The sequence below is a fragment of the Lissotriton vulgaris genome, chromosome 7 (assembly GCF_964263255.1).
Source record: "Lissotriton vulgaris chromosome 7, aLisVul1.2, whole genome shotgun sequence".
NCBI lineage: Eukaryota > Metazoa > Chordata > Amphibia > Caudata > Salamandridae > Lissotriton > Lissotriton vulgaris.
The window spans coordinates 1,667,109,821-1,667,133,546 of NC_141695.1; the positions used below are offsets into that span (position 1 = coordinate 1,667,109,821).

At 49.5% G+C, this 23,726-nt stretch overlaps 1 protein-coding gene across 2 annotated transcripts in view; it reads right to left on the reverse strand.

Moving 5' to 3' along the window:
- Positions 1 to 1,821: 1,821 nt before the first annotated feature.
- The window catches only part of CCM2L (CCM2 like scaffold protein), an 84,339-nt gene continuing 62,434 nt past the window's right edge, over positions 1,822 to 23,726 (reverse strand). For both annotated transcript variants that reach the window (XM_086932678.1, XM_086932679.1), the window contains 3 exons: positions 19,134 to 19,281; positions 3,398 to 3,536; positions 1,822 to 2,701 (listed from right to left, as the gene is read on the reverse strand). In XM_086932678.1, the coding sequence (XP_086788804.1) occupies positions 2,421 to 2,701; positions 3,398 to 3,536; positions 19,134 to 19,281 (568 nt within the window). In that variant the 3' untranslated portion in view covers positions 1,822 to 2,420. The remainder of the gene's footprint in view (positions 2,702 to 3,397; positions 3,537 to 19,133; positions 19,282 to 23,726) is intronic.

The window sequence follows — 23,726 nt, forward strand, 5'->3', positions numbered from 1 at the left end:
AAAGAATCAGGATTTTTCTTTAAAGGCCAATACCACTGAAAAGAGTGCCAGGCTTCCGCCCAGTCACTCACAAACTAGGCAAGGCCGATCTTGACTACCTCCGAGCTCTACCAACCTACTAAAGGCACTGACCTACTGATGACTGTCTTGGTTATACTTTTTGTGGTTTTAGTTTCAATTTTTAACGTATGTATTGGGAGTGCCTTGTTATGGGGGCAGCAACGTGCTATAACAGCCTGCTGATGTGTCACATTCTTGGTTACAAAGGTCATGCTCAGATGGGTACATAGGTCAGGAAAACATGGATGGCCTGAAAGAATGGAGATGAAGGGCAGGGCCACGTCAGCCAGTGGGATGTAAGAAGAGGATAATGATTGGTCTTTAGTTCTTTATTAAAGCCCTGTTCCAAAGGATAGAGTCTAATATGCCAGGGAAGCTCATTTGAGGATTTTGGGGCAATCTTGAGATGGGTAACCATACAAGGTTCTATGCGCCTTCCTTTTGAGACTTCAGGATCTTGGAGTTGTAAGGACTGAATATAGGAAGTGGGGACGCCGAGGTATGCAGCGTTTATCTGCTACAAAGATTGTTTTTTGGATACAGGCAGTTTGTGGGAACAAGTGTGTTTATTTCCAAGATGGAGTGATCTTGTTAAATTTGATTCTGTCAGTAATGCTTAGGTGAACAGCTGCATACAGGATGTTTTTTTTGCATGGACATTGATTCGTTGAAATGCCAGAGGGAGCAGCAGTGACATCATGCCTTATCTAGCCCCAGTGATAACACAGGATTGATCCCTGACCAGGTCATCTTTACACAACAATCGCCTACATGCTGCTGATGACATTTCTGAAGTGCATGGAGAGCAAACAACAAAAGTAGTCAAGGCCCCTTGAGACCTGTTTAGTTCTAATATCTGCTGCAGCCTAGGTGACTCAAAACCAAGGGTAGCAAGAGCACAGCCATCAGTCCTAAAAGAGCAAGTCAGGGGTAGCAGTTGCTAACCCTCGAATTAGAATCCATTACTTTCAGCTTCCCCAGGGCACCAACTCGAACGCTAATAAACAGGGTGTTACTACCATGCACGTAAGGCAGAACAAGGGCCTGGGTGGTAGAAATGAAGTTGTTGTGGGATGGATTCTGTATAGTACACAGAGTTGGAACTAGGTCGTCTGGGCTGTTATGTTGACATAGTCCTTGAAAGGTAGAAGATGTCTACGTAGAAGCCAATGGGCATGATGTCAGAGGTGAGGCATGGGAGGAGGTCCTCAAGGTTAATGCCAATGAACAAAGCCTTGTCTGTGGTCTACGTGCGTGACCACTGAGGAGTACAAACTAGGTCTTGGTTGGATTCTAGTTTAGATAAAGAGCCATGATGGATATTGATGGAAATGACCTTGTGTGATATCAGGGCTACAGGGGGATCCGTGTAGAGATCATGGGTGCAAGTATAGAACCCTGGGGGACACTACACTTTACTGGGAATGGTGAACATCTGTAAGAGTCCCTTTAGACAAACTGATCTGTGTCTTACAAAATGGAATTTAATCACTTTGGAGATGGAATAGGCGTTGCAATCTAGGCTCCCTCAGTGCTGGAGGCCCAGCGGGCCAGTACACTGCCCAAATCATTATAGTTGTCTGATGATCTCGGCACGCGCTGGGACTGTGGGACAGTAAAATCATCAACCCCTGTAGCCGCCTTATAAATGAGGTCACTAACCATTACTCCCAGTGGGCTTCAAAAGTCCAGGGGGGTGACCATGCTTGATCCCAACAATGAAAATACATCAATTTGATGAAATAATTACAAAACAATCACATGTTGTTGGCACCATTCATTCTGCACAGAACAACTGCTCATGGTCTGGTACTTCAAAGAAATTCTTATATCTATTTGGGAAGTGAAACAAATTGACTGTTTGGGTTTTCTGAGCCTTTGGCTTGCTTGAGTTGTGTGGCCTGAGCTTCACATGAGCCCGAGTACAATAAGTGCAAAGTTATATCAGAGACACCAAAAAAATCTCACTTTCCCAGCAACACGCACAAATCAAAATTCTCGGTTCGTCAGAATCAAACACAAGGGTTCACATTTTCCTCATAAGATCCTCAATGGTGCAATCCAAAACTCTCTCTAGTGGCTGTCGAGAGCTTACATCCTGAATGACCATCAGAGGAAGCCGCAGGAAGCACTCTTCGATTTGGGTTGGAAATGTTGTCCTTTTTGACCCTTGTAGAATAAGGGGATCATTCTATTGCTGGGAGTTCCCATATGTCCCCAGTGAGCAGTGTTGATCAGAGACTGGTGTGAGCTCCTGAACTCACCGTTCCAGGGCAGAAGCAGCAGGAAACAGTGACCGGTGAACACCCATCGCTCTCCACGGCCACCACTGTCCAAGCGATAGGCAAAACCTACTACAGCTATAAGAAGTTGTCCTCCTCCACGCCATCCTCGTCTTCCTCATCATGCGCCAGAGCCTTAATGTCATGGGTAATGTTATTGATCATCCGGTTGAAGCACTCGCTCTCGGAATGCAGAGACCAGCTGTCGTAGCTCTGCACAGCGGAGGCTGATGTGCTGCTCATGCTTCGCTTGATCCTTCCGAAGCTGTCGGTCAGTATTCCCCCTTCACGGATCCCGATGCTCTCCAGGAAGCTCTCAAAGTAGCCGATGTCCTGATCCGGGATGAAAGGCCTCAACCCTGCAGCAGTAGAAATAGACAGATGTGAGGTCACGTTATAGGGTATTTGGTACGAACAGGGGGCTGTAGCACACATCCCACACTTCCTTCTGCAACACCCCTTCCAATTGGTTGGACACTAGAGGCTACTTAAAGGCTAACAGGATGCAAGCCCAAAGGACTCCGCAAAAAATATCTGACTTCTGGGATTAGTAAACTGGAAGTTTCAAGTGAGACATTGGCAAAGTCTGTACTGTACCTCAATAGGAGAGAACCTGCAGGAGCGGCCCATGCAGGTAAGAGCGGTGAGGCCGCTTTAGGGGAAATTAGCCATATGACCACAAGAGGAAATTAAATAAATGATAAATAATTAATTTTCCCTTGTTGTCGTCAGTAGAAATCCCCCCCCCCCCCCCCCCCTGTTCCCCGCCCCACCAGACTCCACTGCTCTTACCTGCACTGGCCACTGCTGATAACCCGGCAGTGCCATATTCCCCTTTCTACTAAGAGACTCTGATATTGAGAGCATATTTCACACTGAAGCAAGGGAAGGGGTAGCATTACAGTTCCCTCATATCTCGTACCATGTTGTCAAAATAAGTATGAATATGTCATTTTACATACAACACTTATGTCCACAGTGCAACCAAAGGCAGGGCAAAACTTTGAAGATGCAAGCAAGTAATAAACCTCCAAGTAGTCATGTTTAGAAGTTACCTAGTAAAAGGAACTTTCTCTTGTCCCCATAGAGTCGCAAAAGGTCTGTGCAATAATCGCGAACTGCCATGCCCGTCCGGTACTCATGGAGCAGCACCGCAAACTGCTGGATCTCCTGTGAGGAGAGTTTATTTCTCAGCTGCAGGAAGAGTACACAGTTAACAAGAGGAAAGAAAAAAATGTTAGTCACCAACAACAAGCTAACACAGGAGACACAATGGAATCCTCTCAAAACACCTGACAAAGTGACCATCATTCATACAGTGTATGTTTAACAACAACACTTTGATCCATGCATAAGATACTGTCACTAAACAATGCAAAGAAAACAGATCCATGCATAAGATACCGTCAATAAACAATGCAAAGAAAACAGATCCATGTATAAGATACCGTCAATAAACAATGCAAAGAAAACAGATCCATGTATAAGATACTGCCACTAAACAATGCATAAACAATGCAAAGAAAAGAACCCCTATCCTACAGTGGCAGCTGCTACGGGGCGGGCCCGGGGCAGGGGAGGATACAAAAAAAACTCCTACCTGATTAAGGCTGCAGCTTCTCCTCCATCTTCTTCTCTTCCTGGCTCCCAGTAGCACACAGGCTCCCCTAAGCCAATCACAACGCTTCTGTCACTAGCATGACAGCAGCATTGTGATTGGTCTGAGCGGCCTGTTTGGACACTCAGACAGTGCCTGGGAGCCTTGGAACTGTTCTACGCCCGCTGTGAAACACAGCCAGGTGGAGAAATGCTAAGTGCGCATAATTTTTGGGCCGGCCCAAGATGGCCGACCAAACTGTCTATAGCAGACCGAACCTTCGTGCACACATATGGCACACAGACCACTCCTCCACCCTGTGACACCAGCCCCACCCCGCCATAACAAAGCCCCTTAGCCTTTATGAAAAATATAATGATAATAATGTTATTATCATTTTATTTTTCCTTTTTCCACCTCTCCAAGAGCAGTGGGGTGATGCTCCTCCGCCTTAGCGCAGGAGCCGTTGCCACCCATCTAGCCAAATGTGTATGAGCCATCCAACACTGGCTTTTCACAGAAAGAACCACAAACAGAACATCTCAGATATCAATGCAAAAAGAAAGATTATTATATCTGTACCACATGCCACACCCCAAACCCTGGTGTTCTCTGATTTTATACGGCAAATCCTGTGCAACAAAAGCACGAGCAGTTAATGATATGCTTGCCAATCAAGTCTAAGTTCTTCTAGAAAATACAAATGTACCATACAATAAAACCTAACATGACACCATGACCCTAGCTCAAAACAATGACCAGCCTTCAACAAAGAATTCTCGTGCCCACTCCCAAAACCTTATCATGCTATGATCCATCCATTAAAAGCCAAAAATAAGACAACACACCCACAAATAATTGCTGAGCTGCAACCTGAGGCATCCTTGACACTGTGTCTAGCCACATCCGGGTACTCTCATGCTCTCACTGTGTCATGTCACACCAAACTACAATCCAGTCACAAAACACTGCTAAGCCATACTGTGGTCTGTCCACAAAGTAACCCAACTCACATAATTCATGTAAAAAATAAACTACACTGTTATACAGGTTTAAACTTTTGGGACTGATTTAGAGCTTGGTGCAAGGGTCACAAAAGTGGGGGATATCCTGTCTGCTTTATTATAAAGTGGTACGCAAACAAATGATGGACGGAATGCTGAATAAATCAAACATTCACCCCCAGTTAAGAGATCTGGGTTAAATCCATTGTTCTTTTGCTCACCATGCCACCCCAGTTTAGACCCAGCCATATGCAAATCAGTCTTGACCCTGTGCCTCATGGGAACAGTCCAGACCGAACTGCCAAGCCAGCTCCGCCCTGGACAGGAGACAAGCATCATGGGACCGGTTTCTGGGTATCACCCTTTATCAGCCAGGCTAGCTTGAATCCAGTGGCACAGTGAGCAAGGGACCCATGTCTGGGCATACCCATCCCACTTAGAGTGAAAAGTGCTACGCAAACAAATGATGCATGGAATGCTGAATAAATCAGACATTCACCCCCAGTCAAGAGATCTGGGTTAAATCCATCGTTCTTTTGCTCACCACGCCTAATTTAGAGCTTGGTGCAAGGGACCCAAAAGTGGGAGATATCCTGTCTACTTTATTACAAAGGCATTATATCCGATGGCACTTTTAGTACGGTGGAGTGCCTCCCCGCCATTTTTTTAAGGGAGAAAACTGTCAGTCAAACCCTTAATCAGGGCCTCTGTTTAATGACACCCTGATAAATTATTCAGAATTTCTCACACATATCCAAAACATTCATAATAATAATTGTGAGAATAACCTGTTTTAATGCTGCTGTTTTGCTATTTGTATGTCCTGTAAGCAACTTGTGTTTCCTCAAACCAATCAATAGTACTCAATTTATCAACTGTGCTAGACTTGTATCAATAGATCTTCTATAGATAGATCATACAAACATGGCAATGCCTCAACGAAACCATGCCCAGACACCCCAGATCAAGCTTTGAAACAATTCCTGGCACATTGCGATCCGAATGTGGAATCTTGGTCAGCCCAACTAGGATTCATCCATGCAAACCGGTCCAACCACAGCATGAGTTATCACAAAAGCATTGACTGGTAATGCAATGACCCACTCGTGGAAGCATGCTGCCTATGAAGGCCTCAACCACAACAGGACCTATCCATGAAACAGTGTCCAGCAATAACTTGTCGCAGCCAGGAAGCACAGCCGAACCAAACTATTGGCCTATCACGAGACTCTGCTCAGCCATGCCGTGGTCAATCCACAACGAATATGCTACTTACCAGTATGCATCTGTTCTTGGCATGTAGGGCTGCTGACATTCATATCTGTGCATAGATCGCCGCCTAGTGTTGGGTCCGGATGATTGCACATTGTTGTCCTGGAAGAGTCTTCGAAGTATCACGAGATAGGTGGCTCCTCCCCTGGACTACAGTGCGCATGGGCATCGACTCCATCCCCAGATTGTTTTTAGCCATTGTGGCCAAGATGGAGTGAAACTTAGTGAATGATGACCATGCTATGGGTATATATGTGAATACTGCAGCTACTACAGGCGCCGGGGAGGAGGGCGGGCGATATGAATGTCAGCAGCCCTACATGCCAAGAACAGATGCATACTGGTAAGTAGCATATTCGGTTCGAGGCATGTGGGCTGCTGAATTCATATCTGTGCATAGAATACATAGCAGTCCCTCCATTAGCGGCGGCCGCCCGTGTCAGCTGCAGCAGTTTGGAAAAGTGTCTTGAGAACAGCCTGCCCTACAGCTGCCTGCTGTTTGGAGTGCACATCAACACAGTAATGCTTAGTAAATGTGTGTGTGGTAGACCATGTGGCTGCTCTACATATGTCCTCTAAGGGAATGTTTCCAAGGAAAGCCATAGAGGCCCCCAACTTTCTGGTGGAGTGGGCTCTTGGTGGAATGGTAAGAGTGCGTTTTGCTTTTGCATAGCAGATCTGGATACATTTAACGATCCACCTAGCAATGCCAGCCTTGGAAATAGGGTTACCTTTGTGGTGTGGCGCAAAGAGTTGCTTAGTGTTTCTAAAATTTTTGGTCCTATCAATGTAATACATTAGGGCCCGTTTAACGTCAAGGGTGTGGAGCATCCGCTCCGCCAGTGACTCAGGATTTTGAAAGAAAACAGGTAATTCGATAGTTTGGTTGATGTGGAACTGAGACACAACCTTGGGCAGAAACTTAGGGTTAGTGCGGAGCACCACCCTGTTGGAATGAACTTGGATAAATGGCTCTTGTATTGTGAGGGCCTGCAATTCACTAACCCTCTGTAGCGATGTAATTGCTACGAGGAAAGCCACTTTCCATGTCAAGAACTGAATCTCGCAGGAATGCAGTGGTTCAAAGGGAGGACCCATCAGCCTGTTAAGAACCACATTGAGGTTCCACTCAGGAGCTGGTGGAGTCCGTGGCGGAATGACTCGTTTGAGGCCTTCCAAAAAAGCTTTGATGGCAGGCACCTTGAAGAGTGAAAGGTGTTGTCTATTTTGGAGATGCGCGGCCATTGCAGACAGATGAATGCGAATGGAAGCATAGGCCAGATTACACTTGTACAGATGGAACAGGTAACAGATGATGGCGTGAATAGAAGCGTCCAGCGGGTTGATGTTGTGGTTCGCACAATAAATGACAAACCGCTTCCATTTTGCCGCGTCGCAGGCTCTAGTAGTGGGCTTCCTTGCCTCCCGAATGATGTCCATGCAATTGGGAGGTAAGTTCAGGTAGCCAAACTCTAGGACTTCAGGAGCCAGATCGCCAGGTCTAGCTGTTGCGGATCTGGGTGCTGAATGTCGCCATGGCTCTGCGTCAGAAGGCTGGGTGTGAGATGTAGCCTTTGATGCGGTACCACGGACAGTTCTAGAAACGTGGTGTACCATGGTTGACGAGCCCACGTTGGAGCAACTAGGATGAGAGTCATCGAGTGTTGCCTGAGTTTGCGTGCCACCAGCGGTATCAGAGGTGCTGGGGGAAAAGCGTACGCAAATTTGCCTGACCAGTTCATCCATATCGCATTGCCCTGCGATAGTGGGTGTGGGAACCTGGCGGCGAAGCTTTGGCATTTTGCGTTCTCCTGCGTGGCGAACAGGTCTATCTCTGGATGACCCCACCTTTGGAAGTACGGCTGGAGTACTGATGGATGTATCTCCCACTCGTGCATTTGGTGGCTGTGCCTGCTGAGCAGGTCCGCCATCTGATTGTCCTTGCCTGAGAGATGCTCTGCCATGAGGAAGATGTTCGTCTGAATGGCCCACTTCCACATGCTCTGAGCCAGATGAGACAGCTGCGGAGAGTGTGTGCCTCCCTGCTTCTGAATGTAGTACATCGCCGTCATGTCCGTCCGAATCAACACGACCTTGTTGCATAGATGTACTTTGAAAGCCTTTAGTGCCATGAAGATCGCCATCAGTTCTAGAACATTGATGTGCATCTTCCCCTGTTGCTGCGTCCATAGTCCCTGCACAGTGTATTGGAGTACATGCGCTCCCCATCCCTGGAGAGAAGCGTCCGTTGTCAGGATAATCTGTGGCACAGGCTCCTGAAACGGTCGGCCCCTGCAAAGTTTTCGTGGATTCCACCAATGCAGAGAGTTGTATGCCCGACCGCTCACCAACACTAGGTCTTTCAACTGGTTGTGAGCCTGAGTCCACTGACGTGCCAAGCACTCCTGAAGCGGGCGCATATGCAGTCTCGCGTGCCGGACTATGGAAATGCAGGAGGCCATCATGCCTATCAACTGCATGAACACTCTTGCTGGAAGCGAGTGTTGAGGTCTGAATTTTTGGATCAGCGATTGAATGCTGCTGACTCTCACTGAATTCGGCTGTGCTGTGGCCGCCAGAGTGTTTATGGTCACACCCAGATACTGCCGTATGTGGGCGGGCTGGAGGTGGGATTTTGGGTAATTCAGTGAGAACCCCAGAACGTGCAGAAGGTGAATGGTGTGGGACACGTGGTCGGCGCACTGCTGGGCCGACTTCGCCTGAATGAGCCAGTCGTCCAGATAGGGGTAGACGTGGATGTTTCGATGTCTGAGATGCGCCGCCACCGTCGCCAGGCACTTTGTGAAAACCCTGGGTGCCGTGGTGACCCCAAAAGGCAAAACCTTGAATTGGTAGTGCTGGTTTTGGATGGTGAACCTGAGGTATTTTCTGTGTGAAGGATGTAGCGGAATGTGGAAGCACGCATCCTTCAGGTCCAGAGTTGCTAGGAAGTCCCCCTGTTGAAGCAGTGGGAGAACTTGCTGCAGTGTGAGCATGTGGAAATGCTCTGATAGGATGTAAAAGTTGAGGGGCCTGAGATCCAGGATGGGTCTGAGGGATCCGTCCTTCTTTGGAATCAGAAAGTACAGGGAGTAAACTCCCGCACCTCTTTCCTGCAAGGGCACGAGCTCTATTGCCCCTTTTTGCAGCATGACTGTGACTTACTGCTGCAATAAGTGCAAGTGCTCTCCGGACATAGGACGGTGCCTTGGGGGTATGTTGGGTGGAGTGGACGTGAGCTCCAGACAATAACCGAATTGGACAAGTTTTCTGACCCACCTGTCCGTGGTGATGGACTTCCACACGGGCAGGAACTGCTGGAGTCTCCCCCCGACCGGTGTTGTGTGGTCGGGGGCAGTGACAAGGCGTCACTGTTTGTTGGCGGTGGAGGACCTGGAGCTGTTGTTGCCACGTCCTCTGCCCTTGGCGTTGTTGCCACGGTATCCACCTCGACCCTTGTTGGTATAGGCATTCTGGGTGTTGCTTTTGTAGAACTGCGCTGACTGCGAAAGTTGCCCCCTTGAGGTGCCTCTAGTATTGGAGCGACGAAAGGACCCACTCCGAAACTGCTGGGACTGCAAGGCACCCATAGATTTTGCAGTGTCGGTGTCCTTCTTCATCTTCTCAAGGGTGGTGTCAACCTCGGGGCCAAACAGGTGATCTGGGTTGACTGTTTGGTTCAAGATGGTGGTTTGAATGTCCGGCTTGAACCCAGATATCCTCAGCCATGCATGTCTACAAAGCATCACGCTAGTGTTAATTGCGCGTGCGGCGGTGTCAGCCACGTCCAGAGCGCACTTTATGGAAGCGTTGGAGATGAGCTTCCCCTCCTGTATTAACATTTCAGCTGCTTCCTTATATTGATCGGGTAAATGTTGTAAAAGGGTCTCTAGAGTATAATAGTGTGCCCTGTCATAACACGCCAGGAGCGCCTGCGTGTTGGAGATGCGCCATATGTTGGCTGCCTGCGCTGCCACCCTCTTCCCCGAAGCCTCAAAGACTTTTGATTCCTTGTCTGGGGGAGGAGCATCACCCGTAGTCTGAGAGTTGGCTCTTTTCCGGGCATTGGAGACAACCAGGGAGTCCAGAGGCAACTGTCCCTTAAGATAAGTTGGATCTGTGGGCGCTGCCTTGTACTTTTTGTCGATTCTCGGGTTGATGACCCTCGCCCTGGTGGGTTCTTTGAAGACCTCCGCAGCGTGCTTTAAAACCCCCTTCAGAATTGGCAGAGTTTTTACAGACTTTTCAGAGACAGAAAAAGTGTCAAATAGGAAGTCGACGTCCACAGGGTCAGCATGCAGCTCGACGTTGTGATTGGCCGCTGCCCGCTCAATGAGGGCATTGAAAGCCACAGAGTCCTCAGTGGGTGAAGTTTTTGCTGAGAAAAGCTGAGGGTCCTGTCCAGAATGCGGGTCCCCCGGATCGCCACCAGCAGACCAGGGCTCAGTCACATCCTCTGGGTCTGTGTAGACGGGATAGCTGTACTCATCTTCGTCGTCACCCTCACCAGCGTCGACATTGGAATGAGTGGGCGAGAGTTTGTGAGCCTGTGGTGAAATGGGCTCCACCAAGGCTGGACTACCAGCAGAGTCCATCTTTCGTTTGAGTGGGATTTTGTATGACTCCAATTGGGGCTCAGGTGTGATTTTCCTCTTCAGGAGGGAAAGTCTGCCCGTTTCGGCGTCGATGAAATGCTCCTGACGCTCCTCCTCTGCAAGTAGTCGATGCCGTGGGCCGAGGACCACCAACAACGGTTTTGGGGTCGAAGATACCTTCTCGGGCATGCCGGCCCCCGGTTTAGCAGCAAAAGCTTTCGGCGCCGTCTTAGGCGGCAAGGTGAAAAGGATCGGCGTGGGTGCCTTCGCCGGTTTCGCCATAGGCTTGGCTGGCGCAGGGTCTTTCGGCTCGACTGCTGCTGCGCCGTCCCTAATGCGCCGTAGGGACTCCGTAACCTTTTTTGTGAACGCGGCGGATGGACGCGCCTGTTCGCCAGAGTCCTTAGCGGGTGGTGTCGGAGCGGAGACCGACGATGTAGCCTTCGGAGTCGACGCGCTCGGCGCAGCCCCCTTGGCCTTGTCGCGTGGAAGCGAGGCAGAGAGGGACTTCGGGTCGTCTGTCCGCTTCTTCGGGTCGGTAAGAGACTTCTTGGGGTCGTCGACCGTCTTTTTGTGATCGAGTCGACCCTTGCTGGCGTCGACCGTCTTCGGCGCCAATGCGGCCGCGTCCGATCCTTTAACCTTTGGCTTCGAGGCAGCAGCCTTCGGGTCGGCCATTTTGACGTGGCTCTTCGGCTCGACGGCCATCTTTGATTTCTTCGGCGCCGAGGCCTCCGAATTCTTTGATCCGACCAGTGCGACGCGCACTTTCGGTTTCGATATCTCCGGCGTTGAGACCGTAGGTTTCACTTTCGGTTGTTGTGTTACCGGGAGTGAATCGGTACCAATGTCCGTGGCCGGGCCAGTAGGCGGAGCCGAGGAACTCATAACAAGGTCTTAGGTAAGGCCCGAAGGCGATCCCTCGACCTGGGCCTTATTTATGTGGACGGCCCTGGAGTCAGGTTGAGGAAGCTCCGAGCTATCCTCCACGGTGGCAAGGGCCCCGTCGTCGTCCCCTACCTCCTCGACGACTCCACCGAAATCCTCGGCCTCTGCGTCGTAGTCGTCCTCGACCTCCGACGCGGGGTTAGATTCTGTGATGTCCTGGATATCCTCGTCCTCGACTTCCCCAGCATCGAAAATGTCCGTAGGCGGTGGTGCAGATTGCTGGGCCTCCAGGCGCGCAGCTCGACGGAGCTTGAGTGTTTTCTTGGACCGGAACCTGGAGCAGGCCATACACTTGGCCTCGTCGTGGTCTGGCGACAAGCACTTGTTGCACACCGGGTGGACGTCGATATGTGGGTACTTGGAGGCACACACCGGACATCGTTTGAATGGACTTCGTTCCATGATAGGTGTGGAAGAGTCTGGATCGTTGACTAGGCCCTTCCGCGCCGAAAGCACGCGGAAGTACAATCTCGGCTCGGAGCCGAGGAAAGTTGCAAAGCCGAACGCAAGACAATACCGACGCAAGTCCTAAAGACCTTTTGGTCTCAAGCAAAGTAAAGTTAATTTCTATTTTTTCTCGGATCCCAACAAGAGGGAACCAGAGACATCCAAACCCAATGGCAGAAAAAACAATCTGGGGATGGAGTCGATGCCCATGCGCACTGTAGTCCAGGGGAGGAGCCACCTATCTCGTGATACTTCGAAGACTCTTCCAGGACAACAATGTGCAATCATCCGGACCCAACACTAGGCGGCGATCTATGCACAGATATGAATTCAGCAGCCCACATGCCTCGAACCAGTTGTACGTGCATAAAACATACTTTAACCGCTCAATGATCCCAAATACATTTGTTATCTATTCCTGTAACTCTATCTAAAGAGATCCTGAACCACTGATTTGATTTCATCTCTGATTTCATCTTTTGTAACACAGGTCATTTATTAAACACAGGCATTCAATAACTCAGCCCAAAACACTACCCAGTTACACCATTTTCCAATTATAAAGCCTAGGAGCTCTGTTCAGCCGCATGATGAGCTATCTATCTCCATGTACTAGGTGAGTAAAATGGAAATCAGAAAAAACATTTGCAGTGATAAGGTCCAAGCCGCATGATCATAGAGAAACCGTACAGCCCCCCACAAGCCAAAGGATTTCACTCTTGAAGACACAAGTATGTAAATATTTATCAAGCAATGACACTAGTTAATTAAATGGATACCTAGTAATAACTATTAATGAGGTTATAATCCTACCACAGAATTGGTTTAACATGGCTGACACAAAGACAGACATCCCCCGAAAGAGTTAAACCGTCACAATCTAAAAGAGTTGACAAGCAGACATACTCCAAATGAGGGCAAGAACCCTGCCACTCAGCTGTATTTCGAACTTTAATGGGTAAAAGATTCCGTAGATTTATGTTTTCATATTTGGTAATCCTTATTGAAGTCTTCAAACGGTAAAACATTACCTCGTGCCCAGTTCTCTCATTTGTCTAAAACCGTCCCGTAAATTGCCCTTAAAGGAGATCTGAGAAGTTTGGTATTGAAAGTTTTTTTATTTTTGCCTGTGGTGAAATGTCAGTTGTGTAACTTTCAGTATTTCTCTGCATTTGGACCAGTAAGGTTGGGTTAAGAACGTCTGCAGCTCTTTGTGTAAATGCCCATTGGCCTTCCTCTCTGGCAAACCAAATTTCCGTAGATTTACATATCTCCCCAAGATCTTTTTTCAGAACCTCTTTTAGTTCCTCATTTATCTTGGGGTGACTTCCCTTACTCGTTTTTGCTTATTTCCATTCTGAAGTTTGAGCCTGCGGTCTTCATCCGTCAACCATCCCCTTACATGGCAATGAAGTGGGTCATGTAAGTAGGAAGATCTGTGTTTCATAGATCCGAGCAATACCTGATCTGCCCTAACATTTGAATTATCTGGTCCATCAAGTCTAAGGATGCTTCAGTATTGTTGGCCTTTTTTCTGCTGCGGTGGAGCACCAGCATCGTTAGTAAAGGTATTACCCATTGTGGATGAGTGATGGTTTGCGTGGCCAATGCAGGGGCAACAGCCTGCTTGAATGTTTATTTGTGTTTGTTTAAAAGGTACGGATCAGGCATTTGAAGTCTAAAACTGCAATTGGCGTAACCATATTTTACTTTAGTAAACAATGGGCCTCATTCAAAGGTGGGCTGTAACCAGTGCTTAATTTGAGCTGGTAGTTTCCGGTGCCAGGCAACTGCACTTATTTGTGAACACCAGCACTTATGACGGTCTGCCACATGGTGGCGCTGTTTTTCTAATTTAGAGATGGACATAACAACAGTTGTTTATTAATTCAATTTACATTTAAAAAAATGACTAATACCTACTGCTCAAGCCATTCTTATAACTTTGGGGGGCCTGGAATAGCCTGAATTTATCACGCTTGTAGGAGTGTGTTGGTTAGTAGTTGTGTTGCTACTGGCATTGACTGCAATGGCAGGGCAGCGCATAGTGCAGTGGCCTCCTGGTGAGGTTTCTCAAGTCCTGAACCCAGGACTTGAAAAACCTAAAAGTAGAATGATCCGACTTTTCAAACAAGCATTTACAATGCAATGGTTTCGCCTTTGGAAAAGTTAGAGCTATTGGCATTGTAAATGACAAAATTTGTATTTATGTGTTGGTTTTGAAAACAGATAAATACATGGCATTGTCATTTACATTGCCATTAGCCTCTGCAGTCCCTAGCACTCCATAGCACCCCCTAGTTACTCTGCACTCCCTAGCACTCCCTAGCCCTCCCTAGTCACTCTGTACTCCCTAGCACTCCCTAGTCACTCTGCACTCCCTAGCACTCCCTAGTCACTCTGCACTCCCTAGCACTCCCTAGCCCTCCCTAGTCACTCTGCACTCCCTAGCACTCCCTAGTCACTCTGCACTCCCTATACATTTCTGCTAACTACTTTTTGGTGCGTTTAGTTTTGTACTATAGATTTAAAGTTTATCCTTCACGTCCAAACCACACTATCTCTTTCTTATGAAGGAGCAAAATCCCAAGAATTTAAGATGTTTGTTGGAAGAGTGATGTTATGTGCCCATGTATTGTAAGGAATAACATGCCTCAGGACATACCATGTAAAGATATTGCAAGTCACCTAGAGTTCCATGACCTTATAAGGGAGCTGTGACCTCTGTCTCGATATTTTACATGGACATGGGACTCCTCGGTAAACTACAACATCCTTATTACATATGACAGGCAATAATTAATCCTATATATATAATCTCTTTATAGACAACCAGGCCAGTTACAATAATCTGCCTGCACTAGGTCTGGAAAGTAGATTGGTAGGGGAGCCTCAGGGCACAGATGTAGCACTTGGGGGCAGGGGCTGTACAGATACAGCTGAGTGGGTGCAGTTTCCTCCGACCACTCTGCTGCAAGCTCTCACCACAGGTCAGTGAGGTATGCATCTGCTGGCCTGCCAGACCAGGGAAGTTGGAAGCTGAGAGAAACCCTCAAACCCCTCCAGTGAAACTAAATTGTGAGGAAATCTCATCACTTTAGATGGTTGGTTTTTCATGACTTTGACATCAATGCAATTGTAAATGAAGATATTCCCCTTATAATCCAACGTGGCTCACCTTCGGGCCACAGGAACGAATTGTGCTCTAGATAAGACTTAATCTGCCACAATGCCATGATGTTCAAATGAGGCAATCATGCCCGTTGAGCTGGCCATTCTGCTGGCTCGTGTGGCCTGAAACTCTGTTCTTGCTGAAACACCGGCAGCAGTTTCTAGTACATAATAAACACATGTGGTTTCATTTCTATTGATGCTATATAGTGTAAAAATACAAGTCCATTGCAGTACAAGGACATTTGACATTCCATAAGCTAAAATAGAACTACTTAATAAACTGAATCACAGAACTACTCCTCAGTCTAATACTTGTACAGAAGACCAACATACAGGTGGGCCACAAGCCGCCATCAATAATGCTTCTTAAAGCACTTTCTGTGTGATTACATTAGCTGTAAACTGAAGCTAATGCAGTCTCTAGCCAGACCAAAAAAGGCAGCTTTTAACCCGAGGTCCTGTGAAAGTGACACAATCATTTTAAAGGAGCTACAAAAAAGCAGGTGCTAGTGAGTGAAAGGTTGTGTGGCCGAGTATTAAGGGGAATCACAGGCAGCCATTCATGGCTGAGGGACTCTCGTTAATCACAGCAAGAGATTAGTAACATCATCTCAGAGAACCCACTGACTGTCATGAATTCCAAAGTGAGAGAAGCTCCAGCCAGCCAAGGGAACGGGTACCTCGGGCTTTCATGAACTAGATAAAGAGAAGCATGAGCCATTCAGATGAGCTGGAATTCAGTACTATAGCAGAGAGACGCATGAACAAAGGAGAGAACCTGGACCTCGGTTATACTAATTAAAAGAAGAGGAAAGCAGAAGCCAGGTAGTGGACCCTGGGGCCCTGATTTATGACTGCAAGAACAGTGTCGGGGCGATCAAAGCACGGAGGATCCAGTGAAATCAGTAACTACTTAGGAGAGCCAATGAGATGAACTTGCAGTACTAGTTCAAAGGGGGCAGTATCTATTGTAGCTCAAGAGTAGTTAGGAGGGGTCCAGTTCCTATCAGGAGCAACATTCAGGTTTTGGAGATTCAGCCAACCCTTGAAGCGAGGAGACTGACATGACATTCACTACGGAAAAATGAGTGTAACCATAGCAGGATAATGAATCCAGCTTTCAAGACACATACGAACAACACTCCTTATTTGGAGCTCTTTCTTTTTCAGGACATCTGCACTGACTTGTTCCTCCATCTTTTGACTGAGTGGGAGGTTATAGCTATTCCCCAGCAAAACCAGACATGGAAGACCAAACAAGGCCTAGAAATCCAGTACATCGCCCACTGAGATGGCAGCGGGAGATGCACGCCAAGCTGGGTTGCTATAGATCTGCGCACAGGCGCGAAAACCCAGAAGCCGGCCACAGAGGCAGGAAAACCGAGGCACAAGCAGGGAACAGCAGAAACAGCTGCCCCACTCACCGGCTTCTCCTGCTGTTGCGGTTCCGGCAGGATGCGGGGCCCTCCTCAGCGCATGGAGGTCCCGTGGCTGGACAGGCGGATGGCTCCTTTCTCATAGGCGGCGGGGTTCTCCTCCTCGCAACGGAGCCCCGCCTGCACCATCCACCGCCTCTCTTCTTCCGGGTGAGTGCACTGGGGCGCAGAGTAGGCTCCTGCCTGCCCCGGTGCCCAATGCAGCTGCGATTTTTCCGGGGGAGGCGGGGTAGGCTCCCGCCCTCCTACTTCCGGTTCCGGGTGTCCCGGAGGCCCGCCCCCGGCCTGCCTGACTTCCTGGTCGGGCGCCGGGCGGTGGCAGGGACGATTTCATGGGCAATTAATTTTTGGCTTTTGGCTGACGTAGCCTGACGTAGCCAAAAGCCAAAAATTCTCGGGAACGCCCCCGAATCTGGTCTGGCCATGACGGACGCCTCTCTGTTCCAATGGCTAGCCTCCATTTATGGAGCTAGCCAATGAAACAGAGGGCGGATTCCAGAGCCACATACTGTAACTCAATAGATTTCTCCTGCGCAAAAGCTGCTTGCGCAGCTTTTTTGCAGCCGAAACCTAATAAAAAGGGCACCCGCACTGGGAAGAACTGGTTATTGCTAAAACTTGTTTTGAGCTGTCTTCTATTATGACGCTTCAGAGCAAGGGTTAAAATCAGATGAGCTGGAATTCAGTACTATAGCAGAGAGACGCATGAACAAAGGAGAGAACCTGGACCTCGGTTATACTAATTAAAAGAAGAGGAAAGCAGAAGCCAGGTAGTGGACCCTGGGGCCCTGATTTATGACTGCAAGAACAGTGTCGGGGCGATCAAAGCACGGAGGATCCAGTGAAATCAGTAACTACTTAGGAGAGCCAATGAGATGAACTTGCAGTACTAGTTCAAAGGGGGCAGTATCTATTGTAGCTCAAGAGTAGTTAGGAGGGGTCCAGTTCCTATCAGGAGCAACATTCAGGTTTTGGAGATTCAGCCAACCCGTGAAGCGAGGAGACTGACATGACATTCACTACGGAAAAATGAGTGTAACCATAGCAGGATAATGAATCCAGCTTTCAAGACACATACGAACAACACTCCTTATTTGGAGCTCTTTCTTTTTCAGGACATCTGCACTGACTTGTTCCTCCATCTTTTGACTGAGTGGGAGGTTATAGCTATTCCCCAGCAAAACCAGACATGGAAGACCAAACAAGGCCTAGAAATCCAGTACATCGCCCACTGAGATGGCAGCGGGAGATGCACGCCAAGCTGGGTTGCTATAGATCTGCGCACAGGCGCGAAAACCCAGAAGCCGGCCACAGAGGCACGAAAACCGAGGCACAAGCAGGGAACAGCAGAAACAGCTGCCCCACTCACCGGCTTCTCCTGCTGTTGCGGTTCCGGCAGGAAGCGGGGCCCTCCTCAGCGCATGGAGGTCCCGTGGCTGGACAGGCGGACGGCTCCTTTCTCCTGGGCGGCGGGGTTCTCCTCCTCGCAACGGAGCCCCGCCTGCACCATCCGCCGCCTCTCTTCTTCCGGGTGAGTGCACCGGGGCGCAGAGTAGGCTCCTGCCTGCCCCGGTGCCCAATGCAGCCGCGATTTTTCCGGGGGAGGCGGGGTAGGCTCCCGCCCTCCTACTTCCGGTTCCGGGTGTCCCTGAGGCCCGCCCCCGGCCTGCCTGACTTCCTGGTCGGGCGCCGGGCGGCGGCAGGGACGATTTCATGGGCAATGAATTTTTGGCTTTTGGCTGACGTAGCCTGACGTAGCCAAAAGCCAAAAATTCTCGGGAACGCCCCCGAATCTGGTCCGGCCATGACGGACGCCTCTCTGTTCCAATGGCTAGCCTCCATTTATGGAGCTAGCCAATGAAACAGAGGGCGGATTCCAGAGCCACATACTGTAACTCAATAGATTTCTCCTGCGCAAAAGCTGCGAATCTGGTCCGGCCATGACGGACGCCTCTCTGTTCCAATGGCTAGCCTCCATTTATGGAGCTAGCCAATGAAACAGAGGGCGGATTCCAGAGCCACATACTGTAACTCAATAGATTTCTCCTGCGCAAAAGCTGCTTGCGCAGTTTTTTGCAGCCGAAACCTAATAAAAAGGGCGCCCGCACTGGGAAGAACTGGTTATTGCTAAAACTTGTTTTGAGCTGTCTTCTATTATGACGCTTCAGAGCAAGGGTTAAAATCAGACAATTAAGTTTGAGGACTCAACAAAAATTATTTTTATAATCCGCCCAGAGCAATGCAAGAGCAAAGAAAAGAGAACTTAAAAAAGCCACAAGATCAGGCGTTAACAAAGCAGTGACGTTGGCTCCCCCTACCGTCGTCATGTAGTCTTGCAGCTGCTCCAACTCGACGTTGCCGTGGTCGCTTTCGCTGCAAGCCGTGGCGGAGCTGTGGTATGACTCGCGGCAGGAGGGCGAGGAATTTCCACTGTAGTAAGCTTCGAATGTGTCGTGGGAACCATTACTAAGAAAAGAGGCGCGTGGGTCACACTCAGAGTACACATTTCACCTACGTCAGCGCTTGTGATTCTGAGAGCAATGGGGTGAGTGAGTGTGGGCGCGGGGTCATGGGACTGGGGAAAAGAACACAGCATTCTGTAACTATAGTGTTGGGCTTTCGCTTTCAGGTAACTGGATACACAATAACGCACACACCTTAAACGAAAAACTGAGTACAAGTTAAACTGATCAGTGGGACTCGCACTCTCACACACACAAATGTGCAACAAGATTTAGGTTTAAGATACAAAAAGTGCTTTCAAGATAGAGATTTTAGTCATGCACAAATGTAGCTATTGCAAACATTTTCTATAACTCTCCGTTATAAGCACGCACTCCGGAACTGACATTACCTCTCAAAAAGAATTGGGCGTATATTATCAAGGACAGCAATAACATTATCGCCGCTTTAGCGGCAGGAAACTGCCGCTAAAGAGGCGATAATGGAAAGGGGCGACCACTCGGTCCCCCCGAACGTATGGTGGAGTGCCCCGACCCCCCCGGGAAGCCATCTTGGGCGGGAGGCGAGTCTCGGCTGGTATGCCCAAAGCGGCGTAGCCGGGGCTCGCTTTTTCCCGCCCAAGAGTGGGTTGTCCTAGACACTGAAGCCGCCAGCCACGCCCCCGGAGGCGGGGGGAGGCGGGTTTACGCCCGCCCGAAGAAGGATAAAAGGAGCGACAAGCCAAGGAAGCATCCTCTTGTTCCTGTGCTCTGAAGCTGCACCTCCCCGCTGCACGTGAGCTCGAGACGGAACGAAGAGCCAATTTTGAGCGTTTTAATTTTGTCTTTGTTCTTTCAGAGAATCAGCGTTGGACAATGCCGGGCAAGAAGGTCGGAAAGCGGGTCGGTACCGATCAGATGCTCCGCATGCTCGTGAAGGACATGGCCGAGATGAAGAAACAGATGGCGGCAATGAACGGTGTAGGGGGCCCTAAGCGAGTCGTCGGACCAGCATTGCCGGGAGTAGTCCCTAACGGGAGAGGTAGAAGGGCCAAGAGGGGAGCAACTGGGGGAGAGGCCCCGGTTCCCGAGGCGCCGCCGGCGCACCCTGATACACCGACTGAGGCGCCGATCCCGGTCCCGAACGAAGGGCAACCAATTCCTGTTGTAGTCAGCCCAGTGAATGGGGAGGATATGCCTCCCGAGTTGGCTGCACAGTTGGCAGCATGGTTGGGGAAAGAGAGTGAGGGGGCAACGGCAGATGATGCCAGGGCAGTAATGAGGCAGTTGCGGCAATCAAGAGAGGCTGCATAGGCACCAGGTCCTTTTGTTCCCCCGCAGGCTCCAGTAGGACAACCCGCAGCGGGCATGAGTTCGGCAGCGACTACGGTCACAGCTTCCGGTTCAGGTAAGCAGCTATTGCCGATTGCGGGGGAGGGGTCAGTACCCTCGAGAAGGGAGAAAGTTGCTCAGCATATTCCGATGGAAATCAAAGAGAGGATATGGGCTGAGAAATATATAAACATGTTTTCTTTATTAACTGATCATTACGAGATTGAGCATGTTAAAGTTCAAAAGGAGTTTCTGCACCCGAGTGTTTGGCGCGCCAAGATGGCCGCTTTCAGAGTTGATGAAACGATAGGTAATTGGGGCAGAGCGTTTGGGATATTCACTGCAATTATGGGGGAACGGAGGCCTGAACTGTTGGCCGAGTTACCCATGTACCAGACACGTATTATGGAGTTTTCTCAGACATATGAGGGCAATCAGTGGTTTTGTTATGATAATATTTTTCGTAAAGCCAAGGAGTTTGACACATCTCTGACGTGGGATTGTTACGACTCCATTTCCTGGCAAAAAATAGAGAAATCAGGCATGGCAAAGGCGCCATTGTTGGGGGGGGACGGGGGCGAGTTTTCCCGCCACTCATCTGGGGCGCCCTTTCGGGCGGGATCAGGTAACGAACACCATTCAAGGTCGAATGGCAATACAGGTAAAAAAGGGGTCTGCTGGAGTTTTAACAGGGGAAAGTGTACAAGGCCCCAGGGGTCATGCAAGTTTAGGCACGAATGTGGGGGGTGTGGACAGTCCTCGCATCCCGAGACCATGTGCAGAGCCAAAACGGGTGATAACGGAAGTAGGGGAAGCGCCAAACAGGTCTGAAATAGTCCGAGGGGCGCCTTTACCTACCCCGGTTGATACCATGGCAATGATTCCTTGGCTCAATAGATACCCGGATCATGTCTCCGCTGGGGTGTTGCGAGACGGTTTTTCGTATGGTTTCCGCATCCCGGTGGGGAATTTTCAGGGTAAAGCACAGTGTAGGAACCAACTGTCGGTCCTGCAGAATACGGCGGTGGTACAAGCAAAGATTGGGAAGGAGGTGACCCGGGGTCGGGTTGCTGGACCATTTGACATGCCACCAGTTGCTAATTTTGTTTGTTCACCCTTGGGAGTGGTCCCATAGAAGCCCAGGTTAACACCAGAACCTAGGCTGCTATGGGAATTCACAAGGACATATTATCAAGCCCATTATCGCCGCTTTAGCGGCAGTTTCCTGCCGCTAAATCGGCGATACTTTTATCGTTCTTGATAATATGCCCCGACATCTTTCTCATCATGAAGCTTCATGTGACTCCATCACTTAAAGCTAATTCTGGCTTCCAAACAGCACAAACAGCATCAACATTTGCAGATTACCCAATTGCACACATTTACATTTCTTTCGGGTTGCAGGCATCCGGGCAAGAAGACCTGTTTCTTCTTTCCCTGTCTGTCTGTCACTTGGCTCAGCAGCACAGAAGAGCAGGGGACTTATGCTGAGTGCAACAGTGACTATGGGAAGCACGGACCTGAGAACACACAGGGGCTTGTGCTGAGTGCAACAGTGACTATGGGAAGCACGGACCTGAGGACACACAGGGGCTTGTGCTGAGTGCAACAGTGACTATGGGAAGCACGGACCTGAAGACACACAGGGGCTTGTGCTGAGAGTGAACAGTGGGTGTGGGAAACACAGTTCGGAAGCATGGACCTGAGAGCATGCATAGCATGAGTCTTGCACTGGAGTGCTGTGGCTGCTCTGGGAAGCATGGACCTGACACCACACACAGTTGGGAAGCATGGACCTGAGAGTATGCACAGCATGAGTCTTGCACTGGAGTGCTCTAGCTGCTCTGGGAAGCATGGACCTGACACCACACACAGTTGTGAAGCATGGACCTGAGAGCATGCATAGCATAAGACGTGCACTAGAGTGCTATGGCTGCTCTGGGAAGCATGGACCTGACACCACACACAGTTGGGAAGCATGGACCTGAGAGCATGCACAGCATGAGACTTGCACTAGAGTGCTATGGCTGCTCTGGGAAGCATGGACCTGACACCACACACAGTTGGGAAGCATGGACCTGAGAGTATGCACAGCATGAGACTTGTACTGCAGTGCTCTAGCTGCTCTGGGAAGCATGGACCTGAGAGCATGCACAGCATGAGACTTGCACTAGAGTGCTATGGCTGCTCTGGGATGCATGGACCTGACACCACACACAGTTGGGAAGCATGGACCTGAGAGCATGCACAGCATGAGACTTGCACTAGAGTGCTATGGCTGCTCTGGGAAGCATGGACCTGGCACCACACACAGTTGGGAAGCATGGACCATAGAGCATGCACAGCATGAGACTTGCACTGGAGTGCTGTGGCTGCTTTGGGAAGCATGGACCTGACACCACACACAGATGGGAAGCCTGGACCTGACACCACACACAGTTGGGAAGCATGGACCTGAGAGCATGCACAGCATGAGACTTGCACTAGAGTGCTGTGGCTGCTCTGGGAAGCATGGACCTGACACCACACACAGTTGGGAAGCATGGACCTGAGAGCATGCACAGCATGAGACTTGCACTGGAGTGCTGTGGCTGCTTTGGGAAGCATGGACCTGACACCACACACAGTTCGAGAGCATGCACAGCATGAGACTTGCACTGGAGTGCTGTGGCTGCTTTGGGAAGCATGGACCTGACACCACACACAGTTCGAGAGCATGCACAGCATGAGACTTGCACTGGAGTGCTATGGCTGCTCTGGGAAGCATGGAACTGACACCACACACAGTTTGGAAGCATGGACCTGAGAGCATGCACAGCATGAGACTTGCAATGGAGTGCTGTGGCTGCTCAGGGAAGCATGGACCTGACACCACACACAGTTTGGAAGCATGGACCTGAGAGCATGCACAGCATGAGACTTGTACTGCAGTGCTGTAGCTGCTCTCGAAAGTATGGACCTGACACCACACACAGTTCGAGAGCATGCACAGCATGGGACTTGCACTGGAGTGCTGTTGCTGCTCTGGGAAGCATGGACCTGACACCACACACAGTTGGGAAGCATGGACCTGAGAGCATGCATAGCATGAGACTTGCACTGGAGTGCTATGGCTGCTCTGGGAAGCATGGAACTGAC